A 26,991-nucleotide genomic window follows, 5' to 3' on the forward strand; every position below is an offset into this window, starting at 1 on the left:
TTATTTTATAATCATAAAATTAACACTCCACTATGTAAAGAATTCAACAAATAGAAGAAAAAAAAAACACTGTTCTGCAACAGTAGAGACAAGGGCTGTAACCAGTAATTCTCAAAATGTCAATTGTGGTCATATATATTACATTTTTTTTAAAGATTTACTTATTTGAAAGTCAGAGTTACATGCAGAGAGAGAGAGGTCTTCCATCCATCTGATGGTTCACTCCCCAATGGGCTGCAACAGCCGGAACCGCGCTGATCTGAAGCCAGGAGCTTCTTCCAGGTCTCCCATGTGGGTGCAGGGGCCCAAGGACTTGGGCAATCTCCTGTGGCTTTCCCAGGCCATAGCAGAGAGCTGGATCAGAAGAGGAGCTGCCGGGTCTCCAACTGGCACCCATATGGGATGCCGGCACTTCAGGCCAGGGCGTCAACCCACTGCGCCACAGCACTGTCCCCCATTACATTTTTTTGAACTGTTACAGATTAGGGAAAACAAATGGTATTTATTTTTGGGGGGCTGGCTTATTTCAGTATGTGTAATGATTTCTAGTTGTACCATTTTGTTGCAAAAGACAGGATTTCATTCTTTTTTATAGTTGAGTAGTATTCCATGGTGTATATATACTACATTTTCTTTATCCAGTCATTGGTTAATGGATATCCTGGCCAAAGCCAGTAGTAGCCTAGATCTTCTTCCAGGTCTCCCACATGGGTGCATGGGCTCAAGCACTTGGGCCATCTTCGACTGCTTTCCCAGCTACATTAGTAGGGAGCTGGATTGGAAGTGGAGAATCCAGGATTCAAAGTGGCACCCATATGGCATGCCTCTTTTCAGGCATTTCATCAATCTCTTTGTCATACTTCCTTTTTTGAAGTGTTGTTGCATTTCTTTGGGGGAGTCACGTTGTCTTCCATGTTCTTGTTACTTGTATTTCTGCATTTATTTTTAGGCATTTGTGGAAATACTTACTGATTTTCTACACTGATGGGTTTTATCTTAGAACTATGCCTCTGTGGCTTGGTGGAGTCTCTGCTCTTTCAGTGAATACCCAGAGGCCTGTGCTGTGTGGAGCTAGGGAGTTCTGATCAGTGGACAAGGGTGGGGTGAGAATCCAGGGTGACACCTATGTTGGGTGTCGTAGATCTCCTCTGTTGTCAGCAGTGAGGAGGGTATGATCAAGCTTATTGGCATAATCAGATCCTCACCTCCTCTCTTCCAAGTTGCTCAATGCCCAGGGTTAGTCCACAGTGGTACAACCCTCACCTGTGCTGGCATGAACCACATAAAGGATCTGTGCAGTCCTCAGTGTGAGCACAGAACCCTCCACAGTGACCCACCCCAGGTAGCCAGGGAGCTCTGAGCCGCTGATTCTGGACACAGTGATTTTCCAGACCCAGCTATACCCTACGCCCTATCACTCTATTTTTCAGTCTCAGAATTCTGTGTTTAATTTTATACTGGTAAGATTTTTACCTGATGCCATTTTTCTGAATGTTTTTTATTGAATTTAACTTTTGTGTTGTAATTAGTTTTGTAATACATAGTTTAAATTAGATTTGCTGAATTAGAATACTTAAACCAAATTTCACCAAGTAAGCTTCTACTTGGATAAGTATTTTAAGTACTTGATGAATTATGTTAATGCTTTTATTGGCGAAGTATATTTGTATTTGGAAGTCAATTAATTGAGTTCTAGGACTTTCACTTTATAGTTTTATTTACTCATGGTGCTAGAAGTTTATTATCAATAATGTTGGTCATATTTACTGATAATTTTCTATGTAGCAGACACTGTTCTTATTTCTCTTTAGGCTAAAAGCAAAATTTTTATAATTCTTGAAAGCCTTTTTTTTTTAATTAAAGATTTATTTATTTGAAAGAACAACAGAGAGGGAGAAGCCCAGGTAGTGAAAGAGGAAGAGACAGAGAGACAGAGACACAGATGGCTACAGAGATCTTTCAGCTGCTGATTCACTCCCCAAATGGCTGCAACAGGCGGCTCTGGGGCCAATCCAAAGGCAGGAGTCTAGAACTCCATCTTGGTCTCCCACATGGGTCCCAGGGTTCCAAGTACTTGGGCCATCTTCTGCCTTCCCAGGTGCATTAGCAGGTATATCAGAAGTGGAGTAACTGGGACTTGAACTGGCACTCCAAGATGGGATGCCAGTGTTGCAAGTGACGGCTTAACCTGCCGAGCAAGTGCTGGCTCCTCGTTTCCTTGGTTTTGCTTTTTTGGTATCCTTATTACAAACCTATCCTGACATCTTTTGGAAATATTTCACTCTTCTAATCTGTCCCATTCTTTCAACTCTGTCAGATTTATTTTGTGCTTCTAAACAACTTTTGGTTCACTCATTTTATTCTCATTTAATTTTATGAGAAGTACAAAGGACAAATTTACAGGCACTTTTTTGTTTTTTTATATGAAAACAATGGGAAAAAATATTTAGTGTTGTTATTTCACAGAAGATAAAAATACAAAATATAGTGGGCAACACTTAGGAAAATATTAAGTATACATTAATATTCATTGTAGGAGAAGGAGCACAATAAAGAACCGGATTCAGATGTGGGCAAAGAAGTAGATGACAAGGATGCACCGAGGACTGAGGAGAACCAAGTCCAGCAAAATGGGAATTGTCAGCCAAATGAAGAAAACCTCTCTACCAAAACAGAAACAGTATAGGACCAACCAAGGCACCTCTGCACTCAACGCTGGAATCAAATCCAAAGCTTTTAAGTCTCAACAACCAGATGTAGTAAACAGGGAAGAAATCCAGTTGAGCATAAAGATAGCAGCTAACAGCTTTCCAACTGTTAGGTGACGTAGTGGTCATCTTGTTTCTGAGTAAGAGCATGGACATGGAGAGAATAGATGTTACTCAGCCGTCCCATCTAAAATCCGTGCAATTCCATGGTGGCCGACACACTCGTCATGTGATTTATTAGTGTTTGCCATGAACCATTACAATAGAACATCAGAGATCCAAATTTATACCATCTCTAAATATTGGTAATAAGCTTTGGAGGCTCTTTAAAACAAGGCTGGTTACTGAATTTTGTATTTTACTTTTTGAAAAAACAGTTTCAGTATATACAGTTTGATGATGTGCTTGAAATTGGTGCAAATATAAACACACCCTTTGTAAGTGCAAAGTATGTAAGAAGTTTTAACATTTACTTCACAAGATTTACAGTGATTGTGTTAAATTCTCACTTGTGTTTTCTTTTGTTCACTGTTTACGACAGCAGTTTTTCTTTAAAATAGTTTGACAGATTAAAATTGTTTAAATAAGTGGATTAAAAAAACAACTGACAATGCATGCTACTGTTCTCTTTCAAAGGAAGAGTAACTGTGTTGAATACTAATACTGTATTAGTATTCAGTGTTTAGAATCATTGGGTCTACCCACAAAGTGAGCATTTCTTTTTAAACTTTCTTGACATTTCCAAGCTTATTATGAATAATAGTTCAGTGTGTATTGTCAGCTATAGGTGGCAAAGGTGCCCTTATCTAAAGGAAACTGGGTTTTCACAATGGGCTATGGGAGCACAAGCTGAAGCTTTAGTGCCTTCTATGATGTGGTGTACTGTTTTCTAGAATTTTATACGTGCTAGTCATTCGCAATTCATGTGGAATCTAGATGGATAATCTATTTACATCCATAGAGAAGTGTGCAAGTGATGTGTCAGAAGAGCTTCTTAGTTCACCTAATAGGGGAAGGAAGTCCTGTTTTCAAGACTGACTCTAGAGTTTGAAACAACAATGCAGTTTTGGGACCATCAGTTTTATACTGTGATAATTGAAACACATTATTTTCTTTAAAGTGAAGGAAACCTTTTAGTTGTCTACATTGGATGGCCTTAACTGTTACCTCTCAATCATCTTCTCATAAATGATGTGCAGAAATTATACTTAACGGGAAGAATAGACATACCTGGGAGGTTTTATGTTCAAGGGTATGTTTCCTTCAGTTTAAGATACAGGTCATCCATCATTCTTAGGCTCACTTTTTGCTGAAAATGTGCAAGTAGTAAAATGACAACATTGCTAAGGTTTCCCCCAAAACTCTTTAAGTTGTGGTTTCTTAATTCATTTCATTACTGTTCTATTTCCAAAAAAGTCATGCATTATAATTAGCATGTTATTAAAAAATCAAGTATAATTATTTTAATGCAGTTTAATACAATCAGATTACTCAGTTGCCTTACCTCATGGGAAGAGTTACTTTTATAGATAGATTTAAAAAGCTGAGTAGCAGTTAGTTACTTGGTTTCACCTTGAGTTTTCTTTTAATGTTAATACTATTGAAGTTTGAGTATTTGGTAGAGAATGGAAAGAGTTGCCCTTACTGCAAGTAATGAAGCCTGGTTTGATTATGAAGCTGCTTAATCACTCTTCATGTGTTCAGAATTACTGTGTGGTTTTTTTTTTTTTTTTGTTTTTGTTTTTTTTTGGTCACTGTGTACATTAAAACTTTGGAAAATGCTTTACTATGTAAAGTATAGATGGTCATTTTAATCATTCAACCACATACGGTTGGCTGTAAACAGCTTATTCTGATATAAGAATGCTTGGGTGCATATGGAGAGACTGTGTAGGATTGTGTGTCTTGCATCAACAGCTGTCTTATTTATGATATGTAAGTAGACTAGAGCAAATGTTTGAATCTTTGTTATTTTTAGTACCATTTCTCTAATAAAGCTAAGTATTTTAGAGGAAATTATTTGTTTATGCATTTCAAAAGGGCATCTTAGTTTCATCCTGCCTTTCTTTTAATTGGTGTAGAGATTATTTTGCCATATAGAGTGCATGTTTTGTGTGCTGTCTATAAAACTATCATTTGAAGTTGGAGTGTTTTCTTATACTCTGGACTCTATTAAATGTCTTTCATGTTGGTAATTAACATTTAATCTGGTTCCTGCTGTTGATTTGTTCAGTTTAAAAATTGTAAAAATCTTGAAAGATGCTGATTTATTAAAGCTGGAAATGAATGGGAGTACAAGGGTTCTGTAGAGAGTAATATCAGATTATTATGCAGTATTTGACGTTTGACTTGGTCTTAGGGAAGCAAAGCTTTTTAGGTTCTAGTGAGAGTGTGTGTGTGTGTGTGTATGTGTGTGAGTGAGAGAGAGAGAGAGAAAGAGATTTTTGTTGACCTGGAGCTGATAAAGTTTTCATTTGTAGATTTTTTTTTCAAGGTACTTTGTGTTTTATCTTTAAACCTCTTTTTCATCCCAGGTAGATGTTGTCAGAAAAACTTGAGGTAAGGCCAAGAGGACAGCATTTTACAGTTGATATCTTCTGATTATCTTTTTTAGCTAGATTATGCAAGAGTATATGCTTTTCCTTAAATTGTACTTGCTGTTCATCATTCTAGGAAAATTTTGTTGGAACTCTTATTCTTGCTTTTCAGCAACACAAACTGACCTGACCACATAGGACGGGCCTTCCTAAACTTGCCAGTCAGTTTCATGTGTGACAGCTTGTAAATCTATAACTGCTAACTTACCTCCTTAGTTACTTTTTCTCCAATCTTATTATTTAGCCTATAACTACAGCAAACACTGGTCAGCTTATTTAGAAATTCCATATTTAGAATTCCATTTTGAAGGGCTTTAATGTATGCAATGTTGATTACCAGAGCATTAGAGGCTTAAATTTTGATTTGCTCAATTAAAAGCTGCCGTTTATAATGAAAAATAGTTTTTTTTTGGTTATGAAAATAATTTGCTTTGTAATATTCATCATTTTCAGGAATCTGTCCTTGCCTGTGTATATGGTATTATCCAAACCTGCTCTCCACTGAAGACATTCACATTTAAGGATTATAATGTATATTAATAGGCTTTTATAGGCTCTTTTTTTTTTTTTCAATTTACGTGATACCAGAAATACGGAGCATGGTTTGATTTAATCATCTTTCTTTGATTTTTATGTTAGCAAAATGGATCCTTTTGGAATGATATATTGTAATATTTCTGTGGGTTATTTTATATTTTCATTAAAAGATAGTACTTGATTTTATCTGGTTGGGTATGAAGTATATCTAGTCTCCCAAAGTAAAAGTAAAGTGATCATACATTCCTTATGTGTTTAAGTATTTTTAAATTTTTATACTAATAATTTCAAAAGTTGATGTTCTTAAAAGGGCTAAGTTATATCTCTGGACACAGGAACCTGCTTATCTTTTAAAAGATAAAAATCTTTTACAGTAAAATTAATTTCCATACTTATTCTTGGGTTTGAGGGTGTGGGTTTTTTTAGTACACTTTTATTGGTAATTTTGCCCAGTAAGTGATATGTTATTTTAAAAATAAGCTAAAGCCATTTGTAATTTTTGGTCCATTTTCTCTTAGGTTGGATTTGATAACTAATAATCTTTCCATTCTAGTCTAAGATATTTTCATAATTTGTAGCAATTTATTTGTTAGAATTATTAGTTTGTGTCTAATAGAATTTTTCTTAAGATAGTAGTTTTAGAAGCTGAGTTTTAATTTGTAGCTTGTTTTTTAAATTTATATCTGCCTATCATTTTAATTTTGAAAATTGCTAATTTGGGGGGAGACATCTCCTATTTTATCTCTAAATTTTCTTTTTCCAGGATTGGGATGAAGTAGTTCTCTCTATTCTTAATTAGGTTTTATTTGTTAGATAACTGCTTAAGTATGTATATAAGTTCAAATTCTTGAAAATCACACTGAAAGAAGAGATTGATTTCTACCAGTTTAAGGTAGGCAAATGACCTAAAAGAATAATTCCCGATTCCCCCAAAATATTAACTTTGAGTATATGGTGTAGCTGTATAGGTAAAATTAATAGTTAAATCATTACGTTGATCTTGATTAGCTTAATAGAGTAGTGCTATGGAGTATCAAGGGAGGATTTCAAATGTGAACAAAGATGCTGCATAGGTGGTGTATATTTGCGAGTAGGATGACTTTTAAAATGGTACTGGTAAAGATTTATTAAATGATGCTGCTATTATGTTGCTATATTTTTAATAAAATGAAAATCTTAAAATCTTGCCACTGTTGAGTAGTATTTTCACCTATTTCTGGGACATTTATTTGCGTTTTAAAGTTTATATTGGTAACTGAAAGGTAGCAGTAGACCCTTCCAGTGTTCAAAATTACTACCAAAATTGATGTTTTTATATATTGGGCAATCTTCGTGTGGTGTGGCCAAAACTCCAGTCAAGACTTTCATATTTAAACATTTTGTGGTGTTCTAGTAAGTGATGGCTGCTTTTTGCATTTCCCTTTTGTTCATAAAATCTGCTTACTATGGGATTTGTATGAGGAAAATTGTTGCCCTGTCTTAACAGTTTTAATGCCTTTTCCCAGTTATCAGAAGTATATATTAGATACACGATCTGTATCCTCAGGGTTCCTGGGGAGTGGAGACAGCATGAGTCCAGAGTTCCTGTTTAATAAAGTAAATTGCCAGTCATGCACGTATTTGGGAATTTCCACAGATGTGTTTGTTACTGAATTCTAACTTAATTCTACTATGATTAGAAAACAATTTGTGGGGCCAGTGTAGTGCTACAGCAGATTATGTGGCTGCCTTTGATGATAGCATCCCAAGTCGGAGTGCCAGTCCCCTTGGCTCCACTTTCCCATCCAGCTCACTACTAATGTGTGTGGGAAAGCAGTGGAAGATGGGCCAAGTACTTGGGCCCCTGCCACCATATGGGAGACCCAGATTGAGTTCCTGACGCATGGTTTTAGTCTGGCCCAGCCCTGGCTATTGAGACCATTTGGGAAGTAAATCAGCTGATGAAAGATCTATCTCATCACTCTGTCTTGTCGTTTTTTTTTTTTTTTTTTTTTGTAATTTATTTATTCATTTGTAAGAGTTACAGACAGAATGGAGGGCGATACAGACAGAATGGAGGGAGACAGAGATTTTTAGTCCACTGATTCACTCCCCAGATGGCTACAATGACCAGGGCTGGGCCAACCCAAAGCCAAGAGCCAGGAGCTTCATTGGGTCTCTCACATAGGGTAGCAGGGCCATCATCCACTGCTTTTCCCAGGCCATCAGCAGGGAGATGGAAGTGGAACAGCTAGGACACTAACTGATGCCCAAAAGGAATGTTGGTGTTGCAGGTAGCAGCTTAACCCACTGTCCCACAATGCCAGCCCCATCTCTGCTTTTCAATAAATAATTCTTTTTTTTTTAAGAAAACTATAATTTGTGTATCTTTATTCCTTAAATTTTCTGAGATTTGTTTTACTGCTTACTTTGGTATGTGTTTTGTGTGCATTTGAAAAGATTGTGTTTATGCTATTGTTCAAAGATGTCATTTATAATGTTATATGATGTCACTTGGTAATTGATGTTCAAGTCTTCTATATCCTTACTTTTTGGTCTGCTTTTCCATCCATGAATGAGAGGCCTTGAAATCTCTTACTAGATTGTTACATTTGTGATTTCTCTTAGTTTGTTTGCTTTATGCATTTTGAAGCTCTGTTACTGGGTTCATAAATGTTTAGGGTTTTTAATTGTCCTTATATTAAGTTGACCGTTGTATCATTATTAAATTACCCTTTTTGTTCCTGATAGTGTTACTTGCTTTGAAATATTTTTTCTGATGTTAACACTAGCATTGCTGTTAATTTTTTTTTAAACATTAGCTTGATTTTGTCTTATTGTATCCTTTTACATCAAACTTCTTTGTGGATTTAAATGGAAAATGTGTTTCTTGTGGGAAGCATAGAGATTAAGCTTGCTTTTGTCCAGTTTGACAAATTCTGCCTTTTGGTTGAAATGTTTAGCTCAGTTACATTAAATGTTGTTATTGATGTCATTGAATTTAAATGTAGTATCTTATTTTTCCTTTGTTTTTTTTTTTTTTTTTTCCCCTTATTTTCATTTGTATTTTTTGGGCTAACTGAACGCCTGTATTTTTTTTTTTTTTAAGAGATTATTTATTTGAAAGGCAGAGTTACAGGGAGGCAGAAGCATAGAGAGAGAGGTCTTTCATTTGCTGGTTCGCTCCCAGATAGCTGCAACAGCCAGAGCTGTGCCTATCCGACCCAGGAACCAGGAACTTCCTCTGGGTCTCCCACCTGGGTGCAGGGGCCCAAAGACTTCTGCTGCTTTCCCAGACCATAGCAGAGAGCTGGATTGGAAGAGGAGCATTCGAGACTCGAACCGGTGCCTATAAGGGATGCTGGTATTGCAGGCAGTGTGGATTTACCTGCTGTACCACTGCAGCAGCCCCAGTTGAATGCTTTTTATTCTTTCATTTCGTCTTTGTTGGCTTATTAGCTATAATTTTGTTTTGGAATCTTAGTCCTTTTTGTTGTTCATAAGTACAACTTTAGGAATATAGTCAGTTTTCCTCCTATTCCTGCCCTCCCACCCATACTCCCAACCCTCCTCCTCACTCTCCCCTTCCCAGTCTCATTCTCCATTAAGTAAATTTTTCATTTTCAATTAACTTACTATACTATACTAGGTATATCTATACTAAGTAAAGTAAAAATCTATACTAAGTAAAGATTTCAATAATTTGCGCACACATGGACACAAAAAAACATAAGTTTTATAGTTAACTCTCATAATAGAACTCATTGAGCCAGAGGTTCTGCATGAAGAGTTAGTAGTGCTCAGTGACTCCTGTTGCAAATTTAGCAATTTACACTCATATATGAGGTCAATGACCATCCAGGGCTCTTGACATGAGCCATCTAGGGTATGGAAGCCTTTTGAATCTACAAACTCCATAAGTATTTAGACAAGACCATAAGCAAAGTGGAAGTTATCTTGCTTTAGAGAAAAGTACCTCCTTTGGTGGCCACTTCTTTCTGCTGGGGTCTCAAATAGATGCTTCATGTAGAACATTTTTTGTCAGTGTCTTGGCTTTCCATGCCATGAAATGCTGTCATGGGCTTTTCAGCCAGAACAGGAAGCCTTAAGGGCTGATTCTAAGGTCAGAGTTTTACTTAAAGCAATTGTCATCCTGTGAGTGCTGGGTAGACTACTTCCCAGGCTGGAACATTCTCTCCTTTTAATTTCTGTTATCAGATACTTGTTCCTACTTACATGATCACTAACACTTAATATCACTAACACTTTTTTTTTTTTAAGGGGAAGAGTTTATTGGTGGTGAAACCCAACAGATGGGAAGGAGGTGGTGAAGAAGGAAAAGAGGGAGGAGAACTTGAGAGAGATGAAGGGACAGAGAGGCTACTTTAACACTTAAGATGGCATTTTTACCACCCAGCCTGATGGGATTTGGGGTCCCATGACATTTTTAAACCGTACCCTTAGAAGTAAGTCCATAGGAATGTATGGTGAACTATACAGCTTTATAGTTATAAGCTTCCTACTCCCTTTCTTATTCCTACTCTTTTTACTGAGATCGATCCTCAATTGATTTATACACATATGATTAGCTCTATGTTAAGTAAAGAGTTCAACAAATAGTAAGAAGAAAAAAAATGGGGAAAAAAAAGGAGTGGGGTGGCTGGGTCATATGGTAGGTCTATATTCAGGTTTTTGAGGTATCCATACTGTCTTCCAATTGGGATGAGGTGAAACCTAATTGTTGCATTTCTCTGAGGGCTTGTGATCCTGAACATTTTTTGATGTCTGTAGGCCATTTGGATTTCCTCTTTTGAAAAATGTCTGTTTAAGTTCTTGGCCCTTCTCTTAACTGGGTTGTTTGTTTATTGTTGTGGAGTTTTTTGATCTCTTTGTATATTGTGGTTATTAATCCTTTATCAGTTGCATAGTTTGCCAATAGTTTTTCCCATTCTGTCAGCTACCTCTTCACTTTGCTGAGTGTTTCTTTTGCAGTACAGATACTTCTCAATTAGATGTAATCCCATTTGTTAAATTTAGCTTTAACCATCTGTGCCTCTGGGGTCTTTTCCAAGAACTCTTATCCTGTGCCAATGTCTTGCAGGATTTCCCCAATGTTCTGTAATAATTTGATGGTGTCAGGTTGTAGATTTAGATTTTTAATCCATTTTGAATGGATTTTTGTGTAAGTTGTATGGTAGGGGTCTTCATACTTCTGCATGTGGAAATGCAGTTTTCCCAGTATCATTTGTTGAAGAGACTGTCCTTGTTCTAGGGATTGGTTTTAGCTCCTTGGTTAAATATAAGTTGGTTGTAGATGCTTGGATTGATTTCTGGTGTTTCATTTCTGTTTCATTGGTCTATCCATCTGTTTTTGTAGCAGTTATCAGGCTGTTTGTTTTTTTTTTTTTTTTTTTTTTTTAACTTTATCTTTAATTTAACTGAAAGACGGAGTTACACAGGAAGAGAGAGGTCTTCCATCTGCTGGTTCACTCCTCAATTGGCCACAACGACTGGATCTGTGCTGATCTGAAGCCAGGAGCCAGGAGCTTCTTCCAGGACTCCCACGTGGGTGCAGGGGCCCAAGGGCTTGGGCCATCTTCCTCTGCTTTGTTAGGCCACAGCAGAGAGCAGGATTGGAAGTGGAGCAGGCAGGACTCAAACCGATGCCCATATGAATGCCCAGCACTGCAGGCGGTGGCTTTACCTGCTGTGCCACAGCAACGGCCCCCAGGCTGTTTTGATTATAACTGCCTTGTAGTATGTCTTAAAATCTGGTATTTTGATGCCTTGGGCTTTGTTTTTGTTGTATAGGATTGCTTTAGCTATTCGAGGTTTCCTGTGTTTAAAAATGACTTTCAGCATAATTTTTTCTGTATCTGAGAATGCCTTTGGTATTTTGATTGGTATCACATTGAATCTGTAGATTGCTTTTGGAAGAATGGACGTTTTGATGATACTGATTCTTTCAATCCATGAACATATTCTTTTTTTTTTGTATCTTTTATTTATTGCTTTGTATTTCTTATGGAGATCTATGATACTCTTGGTTAAATTTATTCCAAAATATTTTTTTTTTTTTTTCAGCTATTGTGAGTGGGATTGATCTTAGCAGTTCAATCTCAGCCTTGGCATTGTCTGTGTATACAAAGGCTATTGATTTTTGTGTATTGATTTTATATCCTGCTACTTTACCAAACTCTTCTATGAGTTCCAATGGTCTCTTAGTGGAGTCTTTTGGATCCCCAATATATAATATCATGTTTTCTGCAAATAGGGATAGATTGACTCTTCCTTCCCAATTTGTATCACTCTGATTTCTTTTTCTTGACTAATGGCTCTGGCTAAAACTTCCAGGACTATATTCAATAGCATGGTGAGAATGTGCATCCTTGTCTGGTTCCAGATCTCAGTGGGAATACTTCTAACTTTTCCCCATTCAATAAGATGCTCTCCGTGGGTTTTTCATAAACTGCCTTGATTTTTTTGAGGAATGAACCAATTTGCTTAGAGTTTTCATCATGAAAGGGTGTTGTATTTTGTCAAATGCTTTCTCTGCATCTATTGAGATAATTATATGGTTTTTTCTTTAGTTTGTTAATGTGATGTATCACATTAATTGATTTGCAATTGTTGAGCCATCCCTGTATATCAGGGATAAATTTTGATTTAGGGGCTGGTGCTATGGTTTAGTGGATAAAGCTGCTGCCTTCAGTGCCAGATTCAGATATAAGCACTGGTTCGAGTCCCAGCTGCTCCACTTTTGTTCTAGCTCCTGCTAATGGCCTGGGAAAGCAGTGGAAGATGACCTAAGTGCGTGGGTCTCTGCCCCCATGTAAGAGACCCGGCAGAAGAAGCTCTTGGCTTCGGCCTGACCAAGCTCCAGCTGTTGTAGCCATTTGGGGAATGAACCAACAGATGGAAGTACTGTCTCTCTCTCTCTCTAAGTCTGCCTTTCAAATAACTAAATCGTTAAAAATTTTTTTTTCTTTAAAAGGCAGAGGGAGATACACACATACACAAACATGCAGATGTCTTCCATCTGTCCGCTGGTTCACTCCCCAAATACCCACACGTTTCAGTACTGGGCTAGGTTGAAGCCAGGAGTCCAGAACTAAATAAATCTGGGTCTCCCACATGAATGACAAGGATTGAAGTACTTGGGCAGTCACCTACTGCCTTCCAGGGTACACAGTAGGAATGTGCTTATAAAAGTTATCACAGTGTACTTTTTTTAAACAAAGATTTACTAACTTGAAAGGCAAAGTTTCTGAGAGATACAGAGATCTTCCATGCACTAGTTCACTTCTCAGATGGCACAACAGCCAGGCCTTGGCCAGGCCAAAGCCAGGATCCTGGAACTATTCAAGGCTCCCCTATATGTGCTGGGCTCAAGCACTTGGGCTATTTCATGTTGCTTTTCCCAAACATATTAGCAGGAAGCTGGATTGTAATTAAAGTAGCCGGGACTTGAATTGGCGTTCTGTTGCCAGAGGGTAGTGTCAAAAGTGCAGTGTCAGCCCAGCACGGTCTACTTTTAAGTAATATGCTATTTCATATATAGAATAAGAATCTTGCGGTTTCCCAGATTTGTGCTACTTTTGTCATGCATTTTACTTGATGCATGTATTAAAATCTCCCACTATACCTTGCTATCTTTGTTCTAAACAGCTCTATTTTTTTCTTTTTATTATTTATTTTATTTGAAAGAGTTACAGAGAGGAGAGAGAGAGAGATCCTGTATCTACTGGTTCACTCCCCAAATGGCCACTGGGACTGAGCCAGGCTGAAGTCAGAGCCAAAAGCTTCCTCCTGGTCTCCCACGTGGGTGCAGGGGCCCAAGCACTCGGGCATCTTATGCTGCTTTCCCAGGCAGTTTAGCAGGGAGCTCAATGGGAAGTGTAGCAGCCAGGACCCACAGGGGTTGCCCATGTTGCAGGCTGTGGCCTAACCTGCCATGCTTTGCTACAGTGCCAGCCCTAATCAGCTCTATTTTAAAGCAGTCCTGAAGAAAATGTGTCTTATATTTACCCACAAATGTACAACTTAAAGTGCTCTCCTCTGTGGATTTGTTCTTGATTTTTAGTTTTATTGTTACTTGAAAGGTCGGGGAGTGGGGGGGCTTCCATCACCCGCTAAATGGCTGCAATAGCTCTTTCTGGGACTGGCTGAAGCCAGAAGTCCAGAACTCCATGTGGGCCTCTCCCGTGAGTGGCAGGGACCAAGTTCTTAAACCACATCTGCTGTCCTCCAGGGTGCACTTGCAGGAAGCTGGATCCCAAGAGGATGCGCTGCTCAGATTGCATGCTGTGTGCAGGCCTTGGGAGTGGTGGTCTAATCTGCTCAACAACACCCACCCCTAGCTTTAGATTTCTATCCCATGGTAGTTTTTTTCTACCTAAAGACATCGTTTAACTTTTCTAATAGTACAGGTCTGTTGCGGATAGATTCATCTTTTGCATGCTGAGAAAGTTTTTGTTTCAGTATTGTGTGTGAAAGATATTTTTGCTGGCTATAGAATTCTACATTAATGGTGTTTTCAGTACTTTAAAGATGTGCCCCACTAAATTTGATTTCCTTGGTTCCCAAAAAGATGTCTGATCTCACTCTTACTGTTCCTCTTGTGACCTTTATCCTGTGGCCACATTTTCCCCCCCCAAAGATACATTTAAGGAATACGAACTTCATGCATTTCATAAGTACAACTTTAGGAATATAGTGATTCTTCCCACCGTACCTGTGGTCCCAGTCTGTCTCCCGTTCCCAGTCCCATGCTCCAGTAAGATCGATTTTCGATTAACTTTATACACAGAAGACAGACTATACTAAGTAAAGGGTTCAACAACTTGCATGAAAGAAGAAAACTTCCTCAACAGTTGGGACAAGGGCTGTTCAAAGTCATTGCATCTTGAAGTTAATTTCACTTTTTTTTAAAAATTATTTTTAGAAACTTAACTTTAAAGAAGCACACAAGAATATTACATCTTTTGCGAGCACTTAGACATAATTATAATACAACTCTCTGAGGACAGAGGTCCTGAATGGGAAGTTAGTGCACAGTGACTCCTGTTGTTAATTGAACAGCACTCTCATGTATGATGTAGTGATCACCCGATGCTCTTGACATGAGCTGTCTGGGCTATGGAAGCCATTTGAATCCACAAACTCCATCAGTATTTACAGAGATTGTCCACTTTGAAAGTCTTGTGTGTTTTTTTTTTTTCCCTTTGGTTTTGATAAACTTGACTATGGTATAATTTTGGCATAGTTTTTTGTTTCTTATGTTTGTTTTTTGAACTTCTTGGGTCTGTTTTGAGCTGTCACTAAATTTGGAAAGTTCCCAACCATAATTTCATCAAATATCCCCTCTCCCATCCACTCTATGATCTCCAGGTATGTGTATATGTGGTCACCTTTAAGAGGTGTTCACAACTTATTGTTGCTGTGTTCATTTTCTTTTTTCAGAGTTTTTATTTGTTTTGTTTTGGATAGTTCTATTGCTGTATCTGAGTTTATTCCTTTTGTAATTCCTTTTATGAACAAAATTTAGCTGTAACTCATGCAGATATCTAAACCTCAGAAGTCATAAGTTAACAGTATTAAGCAGGTGGAAGCTTAATCCATTAGTTGTGATCAGGAGGTAAGTCTAGTTTGAGGTCCTTAGGCCATTTGGAGTATGCAGCTGGAAGGTGATTCTCCCAGAGTTGCTTTAGAAAGCCTGTGTCTTACCTGTCCATTCTCTTTGCTTCTTGGCTTGCCATGTGATCCTTCCTCCGCATGCGTTCCCTCTTGCCATAATGATGCTCTGTGATGCCTGGAGATTCTGCCAGCACAACACCATCACAAGATGCTGAGCCAGTGGGGCTGCCTGATCTTGAACTGTGAACCTCCAAAACCGTGAGCGGGAATTTCGTTCATGAGTAGTACTTAATATCGAGGTGACTAATACACTCATCTGCTGTTAACTTACCCGATATATCTTTTTTTAAGATTGATTTATTTGCAAAGCAGAGTTACACAGAGAGATGGAAGGAGAGACCACTTCCATCTGCTGGTTTACCCCCCAATTTGGCCACAACGGCTGGAGCTGGGCCATACTGAAGCCAGGAGCCAGGAGCTTCTTCCTGCTCTCCCATATGGGTGCATGGGCCCAAGTGCTTGGCCAGTTTCTGCTGCATTCTCAGGTGCATTAGCAAGGAGCTGGGTTTGAAGTGAGCAGCCATACTGGATGCCAACTTCTCAGGTGGTGGCTTACTCCAGTACACCACAGCACTGGCCCCATCCCAGTGTATCTTTAAAAAAAATAAAAACCTAGATACTGTGTTTTGTAATTTGAGGGTTTCAGTTTAAGTCAGCTTTACATTTCTTGTGTCTCCATTTTACTTACAAATGTAATTTAAGCATGTAAAATACTGTTTGTGAATTTTACTATGTTGGATGCTTAACTTTTTTATATTCTACAGATACTCTTTTTTTTTTTTTTAAGGAAGTTTTTTTTTTTAAAGATTTACTTATTTTTTGAAAGAGTTAGAAAGAGGGACAGAGGTCTCCATCTTTGGTTCACTGCCCGCATGGCCACAACTGCCAGGGCTGGGCCAGGCTGAATCGGGAGCTTTATCCAGGTCCTCTATGTGGGTGGCAGGGCCCAAGCACTTGGGGACATCTTTTGCTGCTTTTCCCAGGCTGTTAACAGAGAGCTGGTTGGAAGTGGAGTCAATATGGGATGCTGGCATTGCAGGCAATGGCTTTACCTGCTATGCCACAATGCTGGCCACCAAGTTTTTTATTCTATTTTTAAAGCAGAGAGAAGAAAGAAAGAGACAAAGATCTGTCGCTGGTTCACTTCCCAAATGTTTGTAACACCAGACAAATTTGGTCAGGCCAAATTCAGGAGCTGGGAACTTAATCTGAGTTTCTTGTGTGGGTGGCAGGGACCCAACCTCCTGAACTCTCACCTGCTACTTCTCTGGGAATGCATCGGCAGGAAGCTAGAATTGGGAGCTGTGTTGACTTGAACCCAGGTACTCTGACATGGGACATAGGTGTCCCAACAAATATTCTAACTGCTATGCAAAATGCCTGCTCCTGGGGCTGATGTTGTGCAGTGGGTTAAGCTGTTGCTTTCTATGCAAGCATCCTATGTTGGAGCACCAACATGAGTCATGGGTGCTCTGCCTCTGATCTAGCTCCCTACTAGTGCACCTGGGAAAGGAAAGAAGGTGGTCCAAGTATTTTGTCTCCTGCTACCCATGTAGCAGACCAGGGTGGAGTTCCTAGCTCCTGGCTTTGGCTGTTGTGGCCAGCAGATGGAACCTCTCTCTCTCTCTCTTTCTCTCTCTCTTCTTTCTCTCTTTTTTTCTTTCTCTCTTTCTTTCTCTTTCTCTCTTTCGATTTATTTATTTGAAAGTCAGAGTTACACAGAGAGAGAAGGAGAGAGAGAAGTCTTCCATCCACTGGTTCAATCCCCAGTTGACCGCAACAGCTTGAGCTGAGCTGATGTGAAGCCAGGCGCTTCTTCCAGATCTCCCACATGAATGCAAGGGCCCAAGGACTTGGGTCATCTTCCAGTGCTTTCCCAGGCCATAGCAGAGAGCTGGATCAGAATTGGAGCAGCGAGGACTCGCACTGGCGCCTATATGGGATGCTGGCACTGCAGGTGGCAGCTTTACCTGCTATGCCACAGCGCTGGTCCCTCTACTTTTCAAATAAATAAATAAATCCTGCTCCAGTATCCCATGGATTTTTTTGAGCTTTGTTTTGCAGCACACTTAAGTTACGTGGGAACTATTTCCTTCAAAACTTGGTATTTAAGCTTTGTGAGGGAGGATGTCAGCCTTTTAAACTTCTGGGCTAATACTGCCCACCTCCCCAAGCAACACCCTCTGAATACTTCATGCCCCAGGAATTATGTCTCTGCCCGCGCCCTTAGACCCATGGGTGCGCAATTTTTCAAGCTCAGCACTGGAGATTCTTCCCTGTGATCTCTCAGGCATTTTTTTTCCTGGGCCTTGGTTAGTTTCACTACTCAGGTGAAAATGCAGATCTTTCAAGCTCATTCTCTGTGTAGCTCATTTCTTTTTAGTCTTACGCTATGATTTCTGGCCACCTTGACCTCATGGGACTCCCACTTTGAACTCAGACCCCTGTGTTCAACCTGAGTTCGGCTTCTCTCTACTTTAGCCTAAAAAGTTTTTCTTGGCAGTAAGCTGGAGCAGTCAATAGGGCTGACCTCATTTGTTGATAAGGGATCATTACTGACCTGTGTCTGAAAATCATTGTTTTTTTGTTGTTTAAGTGGCGTGGAAGCCGTAGTGCCTGTTCCTCCCTTTTGGCTAAAAGGGAAGTCAGCTGTGATAATGCTAGCTGTGGTTTTCACTGACTACATTTTGCTGACATTGTATTTTTCTTCCTATGGAAAGAAGAGTTCACGTAGGCATATTGCTAAGGTTCTTCCCAGGGCAGAAGGATTGGTGACAGTGAGGGGGATCCTGAGGTTGCAACTATGTTAGCTTCACAGTAAGTCCATCTTTTGGTTGTGTTTGAGAAAAGAGGGAGGACAAGAGCTCTCATGAGGCAGGCTTCAAACCGGCCTGATGGCACTCTTCCCAGGTACATCATGGCCGGCACGATGCAGGAGCCAGTGTTTACAAGGACTTGTTTCTTCACAGTCATATACACCTGTTTCCTTAAAGATTCAGGGAAGACGCTCTACCAGAGGCTTAGTATAAAGCGCAGTGGTCCTGCCTGTGCCTCTAGATTAGGCAACGTGGCGTCCAGACAGGTCGGGAGCAGGAAAGGCGGGTGCGCGGCTGCTCGCTTGGCCTGGAGGCAGTCCCGACTCGCCTGCTCTAGTGCATGCCTGTGTCCTTTCTTTGTGCTAACTCTGAGCTCCAGTCGCATGACGTGAGAGCACGCTGACACCAGACACTTGAGCAGAGGTTTAACTGAGATGCGCCCCATCGGGATGATGTGATTCTAGAACAAATCATGACTCTTGACAATGTTAGCTAGACAATACTAAACGGACAGTTAAGATTGTTGTCATGTGCAGTGTAAGGATAACTGAAATCTTGAAGTTACACAGCTACTCTCTGGTTTGAGAATACCCTAGGTTCATTAAGCTTTTTATCCATGCTTAGGAACGTTGATAATAGCATGGTACAAATAAGTACATTCTTAATCTTCTCTGAAACACAAAGGGACTCTGTCAGCCTCTCTAAGGACTATGAAATCCAAGGAGGCGGGAGCAAGGCTGCCGCTGGCCTCTTGGGTGCCCTTGTGCAGGTAGGAACAGGTGTTGCTCTGGGTGATGCAAGCTAAGGAGTGCATGGCTTGGCCAGTGGAGGTCCATCTGGAGTGCAGGCTCCCTTTGCTGGACAGGGCATCCTTGGCCAGTAAACCTGCTACACAAGGTCCACCAATGGCAGGGGACCCCTTCCCCTGCTCCCAGCCTTTGGCTGTTCTCTGTGACAGCTGGAGAGATGGAGAGGCCAGTAAGAGGCCTGTGGACTTTAAAAAGAGGAAAAGCTAGCTGTGAAATCTGAACCCATACAAATAATACTGCCCCTATCAACAGTATTTTAGAAATTGAGAGGATTCGAAAATGATCCCATTCTTCCTACTCTTTTTTTTTGACAGGTGGAGTTAGAGAGAGAGAGAGACAGAGAGAAAGATAGAAAGGTCTTTGTTCTGTTGGTTCACCCCCCAGATGGTTGCTACAGCCGGCACGCTGCGCTGATCCGAAGCCAGGAGCCAGGTGCTTCTCCTGGTCTCCCATGGGGTGCAGGGCCCAAGCACTTGGGCCATCCTCCACTGCACTCCCTGGCCACAGCAGAGAGCTGGCCTGGAAGAGGAGCTACCGGGACGGAATCCGGCGCCTCGACCGAAGTTCGAGGAGGAAGGGAGTGGCCAAAGTCTCAGCCCGAGTTACGTGGTACAGTCTGGGTAGCACAGAATCACGTAATTCTAGGTTGTGGTTTTCCCACACCCGCTACTCAGCCACCAGCAATTTTCTTTCCAATTCTTGACTACTACTTTAATATCTTAAAATTTGAATAGATTTTTTTCCCAAAGTGACACTTAGATTACAACTCATCTTAAAATTCAGGTAAAAATATTTTTAGTTCTCTGATTCTGTGGTTACAGAACTTCCAAACATTGTCATTTATGATATTTGAAAAAATAAAATTTTTACTTCAGTGGCAGTCATGGCTTCTGGCAGTAGTAATTCCATTACTCTTGGTGACCAACTGAGATATGTGACTTAATGCAATTTGTGTTCAAAGATGTCCTAAAAGGCCGATGTAACTTCATTATCACTACATGACTTAAAAGTATTACAGCTATTAAAATAAACATGAGAACATCTGACATTACTCTAATGTGATTTTCTGTTCTCCCTGATCAGGTGGCAAAAGTTTAATGAGTGATTTAATTGCTTGGTGAACCAAAATGTCTTAAAGAGTTTGCTCTAAGTGTTGGAATAACATTCGCTCACAAAATGTTAAAGTTGGGGTTAGGAGAATTTTACTTTCAAGGAATAGGATGTTTATTAAAAATTTCCAGGTCCCCCATATTCGTTATTAGGCTGAACTTCACTCCCTTACTAATTACTATGCAGAGACTCTACCATGGAGCTAGATTTTAATTTAATTTTTAAAAATTTATTTTCATTTTGTTTGAAAGCAGAGAGAGCATTTCTTGTATAGATTGGTTCAGTCCTCAAATGCCCACAACAGCCAGGGCTGGGCCTGGATCTCGGTCCAGGTCTCCCATATGGTTAGCAAGGATCCAGCCACTCTAGCCATCACCTACTGTTTCACAGGGTGTGTGTTAGTAGATACCTGGAATTGGAAGGGGAGCAGGGACTTGAACCCAGCATTCTGATATGGGATGGTGGCATCCCAAGCAATATCTTTTTTTTTTTTTTTTTTTTTTTCCTTCCCCCGACAGGCAGAGTTAGAGAGACAGAGAGAAAGGTCTTCCTTTGCCGTTGGTTCACCCACCAAGTGGCCGCTGCGGCCGGCTAGCCTGAAGCCAGGAGCCAGGTGCTTCCTCCTGGTCTCCCATGCGGGTGCAGGACCCAAGCACTTGGGCCATCCTCCACTGCCTTCCCGGGCCACAGCAGAGAGCTGGACTGGAAAAGGAGCAACCGGGACAGAATCCAGCACCCCAGCTGGGACTAGAACCTGGGGTGCCAGCGCCGCAGGCAGAGGATTAGCCTAGTTAGCGGCGGTGCCGGCCCAAGCAATATCCTAACTGCTGTGCCAAATGTCTTCCCGTAGATTTTATTTTAGGAATATTTTATCACCTTCCCATTTCACCCTCATAGCAGACAACATGGCTGCCACAACAAAGTACCACAAATGAGGGGACTTGACTATAAATTTATTTTCTCCTCAGTCCAGACTAGAGACCCTTCAGGAGGGCCTATACCTTTCTCTTAAAGTTTGGTGTTGCCAGCACAACCTGGAGCTTGTTGGCTTAATAGACCCGGCGCTCCAGCCTCTGTGTCTGTTACCTGATGTTCTCCCTGTGTGTGCTCCAGTGCCTCTCTTCTCATACGGGTGCTAGTCATACTGGATTGTGTGCCCATCCTGTGGTAGTGTGGTCTCATCTTAACCACAGCTGCAGCAACCCTGCTTCCAAATAAGGTCACGTCCACAGGTGCCAGCGATTGAGGTTTGAACACCTCTCTTTGGAGGACACAGCTGTATCCATACAGCAGCATGCAGCCCTGATGCTAGTACAAATACGAAAGCACTGTAGACAGTCATTACCATAGCTTTGTGCAGGGCCCCGAGTTAGGTGCAGGCCATGCCATACATACTACCTGACAGTTAACAAGTCAACCATCCTGTAAGTATTAGAAAAAAATTAATATATGTGATATCTTTGTATGCTTGGTCTCTATAACCAGTACCTTGAACTGGGTAACTGAAAAACACAGGAATTTCTTGCCTACAGTTGTGGAGGCTCTGAAGTTCAAGATCAAGGACCCAGAAGATTACATACGTCCATATGGCTGAAATGGCAAACAAGCTCCCTTGGTTGTCCTTTTTATAAGGGCACTATTCCTGTTCTTCAGGGCTCCACCCTCAGGACCTATATTATCTCCTGCAGGCCCCACCTCTTAATCCTGTTGCATTAGGTTTAAACATAGGAAGTTTGAGAGACATAAGGATTCTGAGCACAGCATACGGTGCAGGAAAACACCAACAGTGAGGTTTACCTGGTGTGGTCAGGAGAAGCCTCTCTGAAGATAATGATTTCTAAGTTGAGACTTGAAAGGATGAGCATGAGCCAGCCATGGGAAGGAGAAGAAAGATTAGGTGGAGTTCAAAGCAAGTACTAAGGCTCCAGGGTGGGAAAGGGCTCAGCACTTCCCAGGGACTGGCAGAACCATAGGAGGCGATGGTAGAAGGTGAGAATGGAAAATGTAGGCAGGCCGCATCCTGATGGGCAGTGAGTGGCCCCCGACTATTGACCTGCAGCTCTATGGCTAAGGAAACCACTTTGGCTCTGAGTCACCAGGTCTGGACATAAGCTCTCACAGTGAAGTCATACCAGCTAATTGAAGAACAAGGTCCTGCCGAAGCAGGGAGACAGATTGTAGGCACAATTTATGTCTTGTTTTTCTTTTAACTGTTGGCCTTTTTGTGCTCATTTATTCCCTTTTCTGACCATAAAGGACCTAAGCACAGCAAACCAAAAAGGCTGTGTTTATTGTAAGGATTGAGTCTGAATAACAAGGGACATAGTGGGAGTTTTACTGGTGTTGTGCTGACACTGCATTAAAGTCGTAGAGTCAGTTATTCAGTATAACTCAGTATCCAGTGAGGAATAATTAGGAGCAAGTGGGAGTGAGACCAGGGGGTAAGTGTTTAGGGACAAGAGCCAGGGTGCATCTAGCTTTTACTCCTTTCTTTTAAAATCTGATCTATTATGTGGTTGGTTAGGAAAAATACAAGGGGTATTACCTGCATTTAAAATACTTTATTTCTCAGGTTGGGTTCTCAGTACAATGAGGTATTTTTATATTATTCACTTTCTTTCTATGTCTGAATTATTTAATAAAATCTTAAAATTTATAGAAAATACATTAGAATTTTAGCACTGTATTCTTTCCGCTCACCTCTCAAAGGCGAGCAAGACAAAGAGCAGGCGCCCTTTTGGACATACGTCATAAGCACTGTTTTAGCTTGAAAGTAATACCTGTTCATAGTAGGAAAAGCTCATACCTACTGTCACAGAACAGCCTAAAATAAAATGAGTATCCCTGCTGTCTCAATAAAAAAAAAGCTACTTTGGATACGCTTCCTGGCACAGATACATGTGTATACACAACTGGATAGTGAAAACGAGGGTGAGGAGTGGTAGTGCGCCGTTAAGTTACCTTTTGGAAACGGTGTCTCAGGGTACTAATGGATTGTGTGTGGGAAGGTGAGAGAGTTCCAGGTGATGCTCAGCTTTTGACTTGAGCATTTGGGTTGAAGGTGGTGGCACCAGTAAGTGAAATGGAACACGTGGGACAGGTAAAGGGTTTTATTGAGGAGAGAGGGACTGTAAGTAAACAATTTAAAGACACTTGTGCAGTAGCAGGAGAACAATCTGGGACCATCTGCTCCGGTTGTTCTCTCAACAGTCTCCAGAATGTGTTGAAGGATTTCTCCCAACAACTAGTTCTTGTCCAGGCACTACAGATGTCCTGTCCAGTCCACTTCTGATACCGCCTACCTGGAGTTAGAGACCGGCCCCAGGGGCTAAGAGCGCAGTCTCATGAGTTTGTTCCCCACTTCAGATTCCAACCATTCATCCCAGGATGTGACCTGTGCCCCCGACTGTTCAGCTATGAACTGGAGGTTCCCTGTGTTCAACCGTTTGCAAGAGTGGCTCACAGAATTCAGGAAGGCGTCTTCTTGACTTCTGTTGGTTTATTCTAAAGGATATCATGAAAGATGCAGATGAACAGTCAAGTGGAGGTGACGTGTAGGGCAAGGTATGGTGGAGGCTGTGCTGCCATCCACACGCTCAGCAACCCAGAAGCTCTCTAAAGCCTGCCTTGTTGAGTGTCTATGGAGGCTTTATTACGTAGGCACAGTTTGGTTAAGTCATTGGCTGCTGGTGGTCAGCTCGGCCTGGGCCCTTCTCTCTTCCCCTCTGGAGGGGAGAGGATGAAAGATCCAACCCTCGAGTCATGCATTTTGTCCCCTAGCATTCTGAGGCTACCAGGAGACCCAGGCACCAATCATCTCATTAGCATCCAGAAAACACTTACCACTTGGTGAGAGTCCAAAGATTTTGGGAGTTCTGTGTCATGAAACTGGGCTCTATCTATCTATGTCCTAAATCGCAGCTACGGTGATTACCACTTAAGTAAGGGAACGCAAGCTTCCTTCGCCTTTTTCATGCTCGATAGCTTGAAAGCCAGTCGTCTCTGTGTGCATATGTGTGCGCGCACCACGAGCTCACGTGCATTGTGGCTGGAGGGCTTCTCTGAGGTATGGCGAAGTTCATGAGCCAAGACGGAGCTGAGCTGTCCAAATTGGTTTCAGCTGATGGCCTTTGTTAGTGGCGGCCACACTTCTGCTATCTGTCTTATTCGTTTTTTCATTTTCTTTCTGAATTCATTCCTAGAGCTTGGGGCCTCAAAAATAACAAGCTTTTAAAGTGACCGAGTGCGCCCTCTGGCTCCGCAGAGCCCGACTCCCATAGGGCTGTGTTCCAGCAGCACTCCAGGTCTTTATCCGCCAGCCCTAGCCTCATAGAGCAGCGGCAGGGAGCCCAGTCTGTTCTGCTCTCAGCTGTGAGAGGGAGGGAATGAAGTCTGGGAGGGCATGAGAGGGGAGGGACGTGAGGATGCTGACGAAAACTGGCTAAACTCTAGAACATTCTTGTGCAATCATGAGATTATACTAAAATGTGGAATAGCTGGGCAGATTCCTGTTGATAACAGGGGACTGTTGGCTCTGGCTCACAGCCTCTTGGAACATGTGATGCCCTGGGGAAGCCTGCCATACCCTTCTGAAGGGCTGGCCCCGAGAGGAAGCACTGTCCTCTTCAAGATCTGCCCCTGACCCCGAGGCGGTCCTGACACAGTGAAAAGCAGGTGTCAGCAGCACCTGGGGGGCTGACTGGGGAAGAGGACCTCGAGGGCTTGGGCCCAGCGGGTAGGGGAGAAAGTAGAGCTGAGAGGGGAGACCTTGCTGACATGGAAGCCCTGGACGTCTTCTAGACGCTTAGCGATGGCTGAAGGCTGGGCCGGGGCGTGCAGCTGCTGTCTGCTGGCCTGCAAGCAGCAGCGGCTGTGACAGAACCACCACACGCAGGCACACAGTAGGTGGAGCTGACGTAACGGGGAAAGCGAACGCTGCTTCAGAGTGACAGAGACCTAGAAATTTATTTTTATTTAAGATTTATTTATTTGAAAGGCAGAGTTACAGAAAGGGTGATTGATCTGTTATCTGCTGGTTAACTCCCCAGATGGCCACAGTGGCTATTTCTAGGCCCGGTTGACCCCAGGAGCCTGGAGCTCCCACATGAGCGGCAGGGGCCCAGGTACATGGGCCATGTTCCACTGCCTTCCCAGGCACATTTGCAGGGCGCTGGATTGGAAGCAGAGCATCGGAGACTAGACTCAGCACTCATATGGGATGCTGGTGTCACAGGTGGCGGCCTAAGCCACTATGCCACTATATCTCCTTAGACTTGGAAAATTAGACTTTACCTCAAGCAAGTTTTCCTCCTATAGCCCATCTCAGTGAAGAACGTCACCATTCAGTGACAGCTAGGACCAGAATTCTCTAACAGTAGCCCTGACTGTACACTGCTGCTAAGTGAAGCGGTTCTCTGCAGTGCACACAATACACAGCCTGTGTACTGTCCCTTTAAGAAAAGAAAGGCTTTCTATGGCTTTCTATGGCTGGCTGGTCAGCATGGGGATGGAGCGGGACTGAAACGTGTTTCCCCTGTTACAGGTCTAGAGGGTCAGGAAGGAGGCCAGGACTGGACATGTCACAGGGTGATTTCTGGGTGGTGGGGCAGAACGAGGAAGAGTCCATGCAGGGAACGTGATCTTCAGAGCCCTTGCTTCCGAAAGCTGTCGGGCCCTTCTGTTTCCGGTGGTTCTCCAGTGTTTTTGTTCCATGGGCACAGGGCACATCTTTGGGTCCGGGAGTCATCTGTAGGTCGTGGCTGTCCTTTTAGTGCCCGTGCAGCTCAGCAGATCAGCCTGCATCTAGCTGAAGCTAGCGAGGCCAGCTTGGTGGGGAAGATGGTAAAAACAGCTTAAGAAATAGTGATTTAGCATCTTGACGCTTACAGTTGAACCTATTGTTGAGGAACAGGGCAAGGAGGTTTTGGGAAGAGGACCTGGGAAACACAGGGACGTTTGAGTTTTGGAGGTCGGGGGAGAGCTGATTTAAGGAGCAGCCCCTGCACCAGCACCACGTCTTGCTGTGTGTGTTCCCCCTCACCCTGCTTGCCTGGGTTTAGACGCTGATCCCGTCCGACCCTAGCAGTCCCATGTCTGACCCCCTCTCCACGTTTTACCACTGGGCAGTGGTCTTTCTAAACTCAGGGCCGCTCCTGCTGGTGCCCTGGGGAAAATCTTTCAGTGATTTTCCATTGCCCTCACAGCAAACACCAGAGGCAATGGCTGAGCAGGTGCCCTGCCTTCCGGCCATCTGGACCTACCAGGCTGCCTGGAGGAAGTGGGCTGGCAGAGGCGTAGAGGAAGGCCTGCAACTGTGGGTGAGCTCGGCTGAGGAAAGGGGCAGAGGGAAACACTGAGGACGTTTTGGGATCTAAAATGCGTGAGACCAGCAGCAGCCCTAGATGTTCCAAGTATGACAAACACAGATGCCCCCTCCTTTTGGCTTCTCCTCATTTGAATCGGGTTCCAGTTACTGCCATTGCAAAAGTCCTGCCTAATGAAGTCCCCTTCAATCTCTCTAACCCACATTTCTTTTTCCTCCCTTGATTGCATGCTCTGTGCTTAAGTCAAAGGCTGTTCTGTGCATGCGGCCCCCTGTCCTCTCCTTCCTCAGATTGGAAAGCCATCTGCATCCCATCACCTCGAGTCGCCTTTCTGCAAGTCTGAATTGCACTTCTCCTTCAAGGCCCCATACGGGGACCTCTGCATGGAAAGCTCCCGACACATTATAATCGAATGG

At 42.1% G+C, this 26,991-nt stretch overlaps 1 protein-coding gene across 7 annotated transcripts in view; it reads left to right on the forward strand.

Annotated features, from left to right (window-relative positions):
* The window catches only part of SREK1 (splicing regulatory glutamic acid and lysine rich protein 1), a 52,425-nt gene extending 45,396 nt beyond the window's left edge, over positions 1–7,029 (forward strand). For all 7 annotated transcript variants that reach the window (XM_008262289.4, XM_017344754.3, XM_070056805.1 and 4 more), the window contains one exon: positions 2,537–7,029. In XM_008262289.4, coding sequence (XP_008260511.2) covers positions 2,537–2,686 — 150 coding nt within the window. In that variant the 3' untranslated portion in view covers positions 2,687–7,029. The remainder of the gene's footprint in view (positions 1–2,536) is intronic.
* The last annotated feature ends 19,962 nt before the right edge of the window (positions 7,030–26,991 follow it).

Source organism: Oryctolagus cuniculus, chromosome 14 (assembly GCF_964237555.1).
Source record: "Oryctolagus cuniculus chromosome 14, mOryCun1.1, whole genome shotgun sequence".
In the NCBI taxonomy this organism is placed as follows: domain Eukaryota; kingdom Metazoa; phylum Chordata; class Mammalia; order Lagomorpha; family Leporidae; genus Oryctolagus; species Oryctolagus cuniculus.